General features: G+C 39.6%; 1 protein-coding gene across 1 annotated transcript in view; it reads right to left on the bottom strand.

The window, feature by feature from the left end:
* FAP (fibroblast activation protein alpha) overlaps window positions 1-10,861 on the bottom strand; it is an 82,958-nt gene that overhangs the window by 22,947 nt on the left and 49,150 nt on the right. The window contains exons 15-17 of the mRNA XM_006160267.3: window positions 9,639-9,692; window positions 7,035-7,159; window positions 3,287-3,334 (exon numbers count right to left, since the gene is read on the bottom strand). Coding sequence (XP_006160329.1) covers window positions 3,287-3,334; window positions 7,035-7,159; window positions 9,639-9,692 — 227 coding nt within the window. The remainder of the gene's footprint in view (window positions 1-3,286; window positions 3,335-7,034; window positions 7,160-9,638; window positions 9,693-10,861) is intronic.

The following is a 10,861-nucleotide window of genomic DNA, read 5'->3' as shown; positions in this document are numbered from 1 at the left end:
CCCCGGGGGGGGATTTCTTGCTTTCTATCTCTCTGTCTCTCTCTGTCTTTCTGGAAAGCGCACACACCCTATAGCAAAAACCTCTCCAAAAAATATAGGAAGAAAGAAAGAAAGAAAGAAAGAAAGGAAGGAAAGAAGAAAGAAAGAAGCAAAGAGAAAGGAAGAGAGAAATTTACCCCATTCGATTGTAACTGCCCATTCACATGTTTGTATTCCCCAAGGACCTATAATCTCCTTGATGGCAGGGACAATGTCCAATCCAGTAACTATTCATTTTATAGATCTAGTACCTATCAGTGTCTGGCTTAATTTGGTAGGTACTCAATAAATATTTGTTGAATGAAGATGGCTGGCACTAAATACAATGGAAAGAGGTAAAAAACAAACAAACAAACAAATAAACAACACTATGAATAAATTAAAGACAGCCTCTACTCTATAACTGCACCTGAGTGTTTATTAAAAACACAGATTTCTAAGCACAAGACAAAATCTACTGAATTAGAATTTCTGGGGAGGACCTACGAAACTATATTTATAATAAACATATCTGAAGAATTTTATAACTAGACAAGTTTGTGGAACTGTGCTCTAGAAGAATTTGAGTTTTGTGAGCTAGAAAAAATATAGGGCCAGTGTGACCTGACAGCTGAGAAAGCCCGTACCACATGCCAATCCAGAAAGGAGGGAGAAATAAAGAAGAAGGGATTTCATGGGCTCAGCAGATGGTGGAATGGTTACATCGCTAGACTCCACGTAGTTGACCACGGTTTGAGTCCCAGACCCAGTGGCTTAAACCATGCTAGGCATGTGTGCCCAAAATACCAAGAGGAGAATGGAAGAGAAGGGATTGCAGTGTGGTCATCTCTCCTGGGAGGAGAATTCTCACTTTCCGTCTGTCTCTCTGGTGAGTGCCTGCACCCTATAGCAAAAATCTCATTCTTAAACAAAAAGAAGGTATTTGGGGATGAGCAGGTGGTATAATGGTTATGTCACTGGACTTGGACGTTTTCTACTGTTGTTTGAATCCTGGACTCAGCGGCTTAAACTCACACCAGGCACATGTGCATGCATGACCAAAATCCTGAGAGGAGAAAGGAGGAGAAGAGATTGTGGTGTAGCCATAACCTCAAGGTGTGATTTCTTGCTTTCTGTTTCTCTCTGTCTCTGGTGAGCACATGTGCCCTACAGCAAAAATCTCTTAAAAAAAAAACAAAAAGGGATTTCAGCATAACCTTTCCCCATGACGGGGGTTCCTCTTCTTCCTCAGTCTCTCTGTGGTGAGTGCACACGCCCTCTAGCAAAATAATAATACACACACACACACACACACACACACATATGACATGACTTATGTAAGAATGATATAAACACTGTACCTAATTTGTAGGTATTAAATGAAGTAATAAAGCAAAAATAGCACAGAAATTGGTACATACATATATAACAAGGATATTTTAAAAAACAGAAATTTATAATATGAAAAAAGGCAGCTCACTTTGCTCACCGAAGTCATAGTAAAATGGAAGTGGGCTTCTATGGTGATATCTATTAAACAAAGGCTTACAGACTTGAAAGTAGCATTGCTCTAAAATTTTTCTCACTAAAGATCGAGATGACCCCAAATACATAATACAAGAGGAGGGCCAGCAGGTGGTGTGGTGTTTAAGGTGCTAGATTCCACATGACTGTGCAGTTTGAGTCCTAGACACAACAGCTTGAGAGATAGCCAGGCATGTGTGTGTGCATGTCTGAAATCCCTAGAGGAGAAGGGATTGTAGTGTGACCATGCCCCTGAGGGGTGATTTTTTATTTTCTCTCTCTTTCTCTAGTGAGCACACAGATCTCATATGAGAGTAAAGCAAACAAACAAAGAACAGGAGGCCCTCAAAGAGTTCACAGAAAAATAAAATTGAAGTATGAGTTTATTTTGGTGCAAATCAAATTGAAACCAATGTATAGTTAAAAAATTAATTGTCAGAGAGCATATTTATTCATCAGAGAGATACAGAAAGAAAGAGAAGAGGAGAAAAAAATCCTCCTCCATTGGGATATGGTCATGTTGTCAACTCCTTCCTCATCTATCTCTCCCATGAGAACTTGGGACATGCTTACACATGAGCCCAGTGTGTTTTCCAGGTTGATGGGGTCTGGAGTCAAGCCGTGGTCAGCCATGTATGGTCTGGTTTCCCTTAACTACTAGGCTATGGGTCTGGCTCTACGCGTACTATTTTTATAATACAACATTATTCATGAACTTTTCGAAGACACATCATCTCACTTATTCTGAAAAGTATTTCATTATTAGACAAAAGGTTAAAAAGAAAACCTTCAAAATGAAACTAAATTCACAGTCTTATTATGAGAATGCCTTTCCTGTCCAGAGCTCTTGAATTAACTCTGTTTTTCATCATTATTTTATTTTCACCTCTACCTGACTGCCAATCTAATCCCAAAGCAGTCTCTGGACTTGTCATCAAGGCTGTCCAGGGGCAATTGCAGGCATGAGTGCTGAAGGAAGTGGCATCTGCGTGTCTCTCATTGTCCCTGGTCTCCAACAACTCCAACCCTATAATGTTTTTAATAGTAAATCAAAAGATAATGGAGAACCAGCAGGAAGAGTATCCGAGCAATTATACACATGGATAACTCTGTTGAGAGCAAAAACGGTCATCTTTGAGCTGTGAACTTTTTTGAACCAATATCACAAATACAGGAGAGAGGAGACCTGCCTTGCTAGCAGCTGAAAATGGAAAGAGCCTACAAATTTCAGGGCTTTCATACGTGGCAACAATGTGATGTAGCTGTTAAAACAAACAAAAAAAGCTAGCGTGATAGTCACCCTCTGCTCTGAACTAGCAAAGTTATATCTAGAATTTGTCTTCAGCTTAGGATGTGAAAAAACAAACCAAAAAATGAAGAAAACCCTCCAAATCAGGAATTCTTTTTTGAGAGAGAGATTGCACTGAGTATGCTGTTTCTTTTCAATTCTAATCTTCTGTGGTTTCTATAAGGCTAGTTAAGAAGACAGAATTAAATCTCTATGGTTATGACTCCCTATGACTATCTATGCTATGCTGATTCTTACTACAAAGAATTATTAAATTTCATAATATCAGTTTTGACCTGATTAATATCCACATCTGGATAATAGTAAACTGTGTCATATCAAGATTCCATTACAGTTCCCTTTGTCAGCTTGGAGAAACTCCTGATTTCTCTAGTATAGTTTCACAGAGAATTCTGCATTTCTTTAGGTAAGACAACAGTGTAAACAAGATAGTACCTTGATCTGTGCGGCCATCGTGAAGAGTGGAAATGGGGAGACCCGGGCCTGCGCAGGGGACAAAAGTAAAAACATAGCTTAAGCTTAGTATTAACACATAGCTTTCATCAAGGACTGCTGACAGTATTTGTGGTTAATGTCAACCTCAAGTACATCTTTTAATTCTGCAGCCATTTTTCCCATAGAGAAGTAAATGTCACATTTTAAGTTACACGTAAATACCACATGAGATCAGGGTCCAATCAAAGAACAGATGTGAGTGAAGCATTGCTTGTGCACTTGTCCAAAAGTAATCCTGAATAGTCGAGATCTAGTTCAATGTTTAGGTTGTTTTGGAGGGTAAAATCTAGCATTTTCCCCATGTAATTATACATGCAGAAATACATGTATATATCAATACAGAATATATTTCCTTTTCAAAGATCCTGTGGAAGGTCATGGTCCCTGGTTCCCACAGACCAAGAAGGAGGTTCATGGACCAGAAGTTTAAGAGGAGACAATACTGGGAAGTCTCGCTGTGTGGGAAGGGCCTGAAGGTGAGCCTTAGTGCTCTAACACAGAGACCACAGACAATCCACCTGAAGCTCTGGAGCTGATGGCCTATGGAGTTGTCTCCAAAGGGCAGCAGGCCATGGCAGCAGGCCATGCCTTTATCCTTCAGCATAGAGCAGTCCCTACATGTGGCCTGGGATGAGAGCAATATCCAAGGAAAGAAAAGAGTCTCAGCTGTGAGCTGTTAGCCACCAGCACTCTCAGCAGCTGGAGAGAGAGCCCTAAAGCTAGGAAGTCTGGTGGGAACAAGATAGACAAATAATTAAGCATAAATTATCCATCACTTACTCAAACTACAGAATAAATGATGCCTGGAAATATACTTTTCAAGGGTAAATTGGTCCAGGCAGTCAATGGGCTAAAAGCAACACATGTGGAGGCTGAGGAAGATGCTCACTTGCTGCCCAGATTGTCTCCTTCTACGAGGAGAGAGCATCACTGGCCCCATGTAATACAGAGGAGGATGCTTCCGGTTAGTTCTGAGGTGCCCTGACACCTGTGTTCCTGCAGAGACCATGCTTTTGGTCAGCTCTTCAGTACTGTAAATATGGCAGTGCCAGAACTCATGAGGGAAGCCTGTGGCTGTCCAGTCAGACCCATGTTTGTGAGAGTAATTCTGGGCTGCAATACTAGGAAGCCGCACGTCTTGGCCACATTTTCCAACTAGCTTTTGCAGGTAATCAAGCTAGTATTTTGATTTCCTGCTTGACTCCTCAGGCTAACTTGGGAATAGAATAAAGAGACATTATGTATTAGGTTCCCTCAATAGCTAGCAGTTCTTATGTGGCATCTCAGAATTTTATATAATTGCTGAAATTTTCATTTGAGTTGGTAGCTTTTCTTCGAAGTTATCAACAGGGATAAGCATGCATACTACATTCTTGGCCAGAATATAATGAGATGAGACAGAAACCTAAATGTCCAAGCTTTAATCCATCAACATCCACAGTGTGGAATATTCATGGGTGTACATTTCCAGTAATGAAAACACACATATAATTTTTGCTTAAACTCTAAGACAAATGACTGCTCTTGACATTGTGGCCTGAGGGTGTGGTCCCCGTGGCCTAAGCAGCAGTCGTATAGAATTTATCCTTTGCAGTGCTTTTGTTCCATCAGCATCATCAATACGATATTGCCTGTTTTAATCTTGTCATCTGGGACTTACTCACCACCCCTCTAGAGAGTTTGAAGTTACATAATGAGGCTTTACTCTTAGTCCTAAAGGGAAAGATTTCAAGGTTTTTCCTAGGATGGTGCAGTGACTCATTTTACTGGAGCTTCAAAAACACCAGACGATGTGATGCTTCCCACACAGTATATTTTTTGCTAAATGGGAAATTACCATACTGCCGAGGAAGAGTGAGTGGTGGAAAAGTCAGGCGATTCCAGTTCTAGAAAGGGCTCTTCCACCAACTTTTGATGAACGTGTAGTCCTTGATTCCTTATTTTTGTAGTGAGTACTTAGGCTCAAGTGGATATTAGGAAGACAAAATGATATAAAATGTGGCATAGTGTTTTCCAAAAAGTTAAAGTATTGTACTAAGGAAGAACGGATGTGAATACAAATGCATGTAAGTGTAATGTCACTGATGCCTTTATCGGTAAATAGAGCTGCAAAATGAGTTTTTTGGTAGACCCTGCAAAAGAGAGCAATGTGCTGATATTCCCTAACACCTATGTTTATTCCAAAAACATTGCCCGTTCATTGTGCATTAGTCATTCTTCTTGGTCTTATGACTACAAAGATGAAAAGAAAGCAGCCCCTGCCTTCCAGAAGATAAACATAGCTGAACAGACAATTCTGTATGGTTAGTTCACTGATACTGTGTGCTTGGCATGTAAGCTTTCAAGATATGTTATGTAAATACATAGCTTGGGTTGAAAAATGTTGCATATAACTTGAGAAGGGCATTTAATGCATACCTTTAAATGCCATGACTACAATCAGCCCATATGGTTATGAACAGCAATCTCTTGACATTTCAATGATGCCGCTGACCAAACATTTTATGAAAGTGTTATTTCAAACTGACATCTTACACCATCTTGAAGGGAGCATTTGGGCTAAAATGCTTATTCATGTCCGTATATTCAAATGAGCTATGACTCAGGTTCTGGGGCCAGGTGGCTGGATTGAGAGAATTAGCAAGACAGGGTAGCTTTCATTCTGGTTCCCTTCACAGGAACTTCAGGGCCTTTGCAATGAGCAGGGATCTCAATCAGTCAAAGAGTCCATTTGTTTTTATGCCACCACTCTTACATGTTGATTCCAGAAACTGGAGGGTGGTATGCATTATTATAATACCTCTCACCAAGGGCTTCACTCCCCATCCCTAAATGACGATTAGCTGGGAGTAAGAGTCAGAGATTGGGGAATTAGAGGTTTCCCAAATCGGTTTTCTAAATCCCCATCATGACCATCAGAACCCCCCAAAATTTCATGTATCTATACTGGTCTCTTCACCTCACCTGTTTTATTGCTTGCCATATGTTCAAGATATAAATAAAACACTGCACATAGAAGTATTAACTGGATGTACACATGGCTCAGACAATTTAGAAATGTTTTGTGTATTTTGTTACCTATGAGTTTTAAAAAGTTGAACGAATTACTTATGATACTTTCCAGACTTAGGAAAAACATACCGAGTGACAAAGGTTTAGTCTCTGTTCCCATTGAAGCTATCATTCAAAGACTGATTGACTTCCCATGGAGGAACCTGAGATTTCTGTACCATGGACTTGTCCCTTGGATATTAAGAGTTTGAATATCTCTGTATAAAATGAGCCAAAGTCCAGCAACCATGTTATTAGAGAATGCTTCTTTTGGATAATACTGCTCAAATCCTTTGATAGATAGCTGGTAGATTGTGTCTGCATACATTGCTATGCTACGAAATGTAATGATTAAAAACATAGAATTGACAAGAAACAGATTCTTGCTTTAATTCTGGCTAATGTTTGTCATCAGTGTAGACCTTGGCAAGCTACTCTCATTTTCCTAAATTACGGAAAAATAAGATAATAAAACTTTTTGCTACCTTCTTTTAATTTTTTAAAATAAGTGTTAGATGATATCCTTACATATAACAAGTACCCAATAACCTGTAGCTATGAATGTCTTAGCAAGTGGTGAAGTGGATGAAGACAATGGCAGTGGGATGATAATGCTTAAGTTTGGTCCATTACCTACCGTAACACACAAGTGCATAGTACTTGGCATAGTCGCTGAAAGTTGCTGTGTAATATTGGCACCTTTCTTTCCTTAGATGGCAAGTAATGCACTTCTTGCTTGGAGGACGGCTTCCAATGCTAATTCTAGAGGGAAATGAAAATAAAACTAAGCTGAAATTTTGAGATTGTATTTATCAAAATGTACTACTCCATGTAAAGTGACTAATTTACATATTGACATCAAACCCACACTATTTTTCTGTTGCCAATAACATTTAAAGTAAAGGGGAATCACAGTATTTTGATATAGTGTGATTTTTGATCCATCTTTGCCTGAATAGGCACAAACTTTGAGGAAAAAAATCTCTATGGCTTTCTTGGGGTGGGGGAAATATTGAACATCCCAAATGACAGTGAGGTGGTCACTTCCCATAGCTATTAATCTCTCAGGTTTTACATAGTAGCTCTTCATCTTCCTATCTCTCTCTTTCTGCCCCATGGCAAAATGTACAAGGAAAATCTGGCACTATCACTATGATATATCTTCATGTATCTGGAAGAAGAAATTAGTAATAAGCAAATTAGAAATAAGAAACGAAGCTTCTAAGACCCTCCTGTGCCTTCCATTTCTTTCAGAAGAGACATGGGCTCTTAAAATTCAATCTGGAGATGTTCTCACACAGATCCTTACACAAACCAATCTGTACTTACCAGATTGGTGCCACATTCACCCACAGAGCCCTCAGCATGGCTCCTGAATAAGATAATTAGCCTTTTTATTTTTTAAATAGTGATTTATTTTATTTATCATTATCATTATTTTAAAATTTGTTATAGGGCACATGTGCTCATCAGGGGGTGGGGGAGAGTAGAAATGAGAAAGCAAACCACAAGTCCAGGACTTGAACCACTGTCAGCCATGTAGGAGTCCAGTGCCTTAATTGTCACAGCACCTACTGGCCCCTAAAATGACTAGCTTTAATATGAGAAGATTTTGAAAAAGTTCATGGAAAACACATATTATGAAAACCTATGCATGATACCAAAATAAGTTTTTTTTTGTTTTTTTTTTTTGAGAGGGAGATTTTTGTTATAGGGTACATGTGCTCACCAGAGCAATACAGAGCAACAGAAAGCTAGAAATCACCCCCCAGGGGGAATGGCCATACAACAATCCCTTCTCTTCCAGTCTCTTCTTGGGATCTTGGGCACACCTGTACACATGCCCAATGTAAGTTTTAAGCTACCAGGTTCAGGACTTAAACCATGGTCAACTCCATAGGAGTCCAGCAATGTAACTATTATGCCATTTGCTGGTCCCACAAGCTCATATTTTAATTCCATTTTTCTATACTCTGTTTTTTCCCCATGAAGTCTCCTTATATTTAGATGTCTAGACTTGACTCCAAATTCTCACAATCAGTATCCCATTTGAAGGAGATAACATGGCGTTATGCCAGGATGGAGATGGGCTGGGAACTCCTTGGTTATCTGTGCCAATTCAAGACTTCCTTCTGATGATGCCAGAGACATTGCTGAATCCAGAAAGAGATTCTGCCTAATAGGTAAGGTAAGATCATGACCCAGGAAGGAATAGGAATTTAATAGAGGGAAAATTTCTTGTTTCCTCCAGCAGAGTTAGTATTCATGTTCATATTTTGGTGTGATCTTGAAAATACAAATAAAAGGTAAGAATGCACATGCCCAGTACAAATTCTGGCTCCAACAATATTATCTGCCTCACAGAGTTGTGGGGATTTAATAGTCACAATTGTAAATTAGACAAAAGGTCCATAGCATATAGCACACCACGAGGACATCATTGCTATTGTGTTGTGCTTGTGTCCACATCCGAAAGAGCGTGTTGAGGGCACCACTCCCACCAAGGCGACAACTAATGTGAACCTAGACTCTAGTATGGTAACGGCTGTGCTTATGCTACAGTGAGGCATAGTGAAATACATCTCACATTATGAGGATAAAATCAGCCCCTCAGACAAACAGGTACTTAATAAATAGGTGTTAAGTAAATAGATGTGTTGAATTACCTCTAAATTAGTTGAAATATTTAGTACATGTCAATAGTATTTAGTAGTTATGTCAGCCTGAGAATTTCAAGTTTTTTACTTTTGAAAACAAATATTTTGAGTGGGCCAATATTTTTGGGGAGTTTTTTAAAATACTAATTTAGAACACAACATTCTATGAATGTTCCTTTTTTAAAAAAATTTTGCCAGGAGGCATGTGCACTCACCAGAGAGAGACAGAGAGACAGAGAAAGATAGATAGAGGTAGAAAGCACCCCTACATGGGGCATGTCATGCCATAATCCCTTCTCCTTCATTTCTCCCTTCTTTCAAGATTTTGCATACGCAGGCACATTTGCCTGACATTTTTATTAAGCTGCCGGGTCTGGGACATGAACTAAGTAGTTGGCCATATGGGATCCAGCTCCTTTAACCAGCAGGCCATGGACTGTCCCTGTTAATATTCTATCTAAATTGGTAAATGATTTTTATTTCATTTTATACTTTAAAAATATTCTCTATCTTCTGAAGACTGTGACATATTTTTAGTAGAATATTAATATAGATAAATACCAGAATGAATTGAAAGAAATTACCTGTAAATATTTCTCCTTCCAGGATAACCTTCGAATTCATTGCTAGAATAAAACCTGAAAGTTCAGAAGTTATTAAGCATTGATGACTAAATGATAATAGAATTGTTAGTACTAATATAGTAAGCAATATAGGCAAATATTCATCCAATGAAACTTTATTAACTGGCACCTAGGTACACAAATCACTGCTATTTATAAATTCCAAATCATCAGACAAACACTAAAGTCTACAGAGTTACCTTTTTTTTTTTTTGGAGAGATTTTCACTGTAGGGCGCGTGCACTCGCCAGACAGACAAAGAGAGACATAGAGACAGAAAGCGAGAAATCACCCCCCAGGGGGATGGTCACACCGCAATCCCTTCTCCATTCTCCTCTCACGGGATCTTGGGCACGCACGCACACGCGCCCGGCGTGAGTTTTAAGCCACCGGGTCCGGGACACGAACCGCGGTCGACTACGTGGGAGTCCAGCAACATAGCCATTACGCTAACTGCTGGTTTCCCCCCTTTTTTTAAAAAAAAATTACCAAAGGGCATATGTGCTCACCAAAGAGCTGTAGAGAGAGGGAGGATGAGAAGGCACCTCACCAATACGATTTGGACATGCTACAGTCTTTCCTCCTCTATTTCTCCATCCCAGCGAGATTTTGGGGGCACATATAAGCACATGCCCAGTGTGTTTTACAAATCCCCAGGGCTAGGATTCAAACTGTGTAATACGCTATATGGGACCCAGCTCCCTTAATAAGTAGGCTATAGAGTCATCTCGAGTACTCCTTTTAATTATAATCTATTCTGGGACCAGCAGTTAGCATAATGGCTATGTCGCTGGACTCCCATGTAGCTGACTGTGGTTCAAGTCCCGGACCAGGTAGCTTAAACTCACACCGGGGGAGTGTGCATGCGTGCCCAAGATCCCGAGAGGAGAATGGAGGAGAAGGGATTGTGGCGTGGCCGTCCCCCCGGGGGGTGATTTCTGTCTCTCTGTCTCTCTGTCTTTCTGGCGAGCACACGCGCCCTATAGCAAAAACCTCTCCCCCCCAAAAAAAAGAAAAAGAAAAAGAAAAAAAATTATAGTCTGTTCTATTCTGACTCATTAATTATGAGTCATGGAAAATAAGCTAGAATGCTTGATTAATATTACATTTTTCCATTTCCTGATTAATAAGTTACTGGTATCTCTATACTATTTTAATTTTGTCTAGGATTCTGAATTTACTGA

Source organism: Tupaia chinensis, unplaced genomic scaffold (assembly GCF_000334495.1).
Source record: "Tupaia chinensis unplaced genomic scaffold, TupChi_1.0 Scaffold000674_2, whole genome shotgun sequence".
NCBI lineage: Eukaryota > Metazoa > Chordata > Mammalia > Scandentia > Tupaiidae > Tupaia > Tupaia belangeri.
Note: the sequence above shows the minus strand (reverse complement) of the source record. Positions and strands in the feature narration are given on the sequence as shown.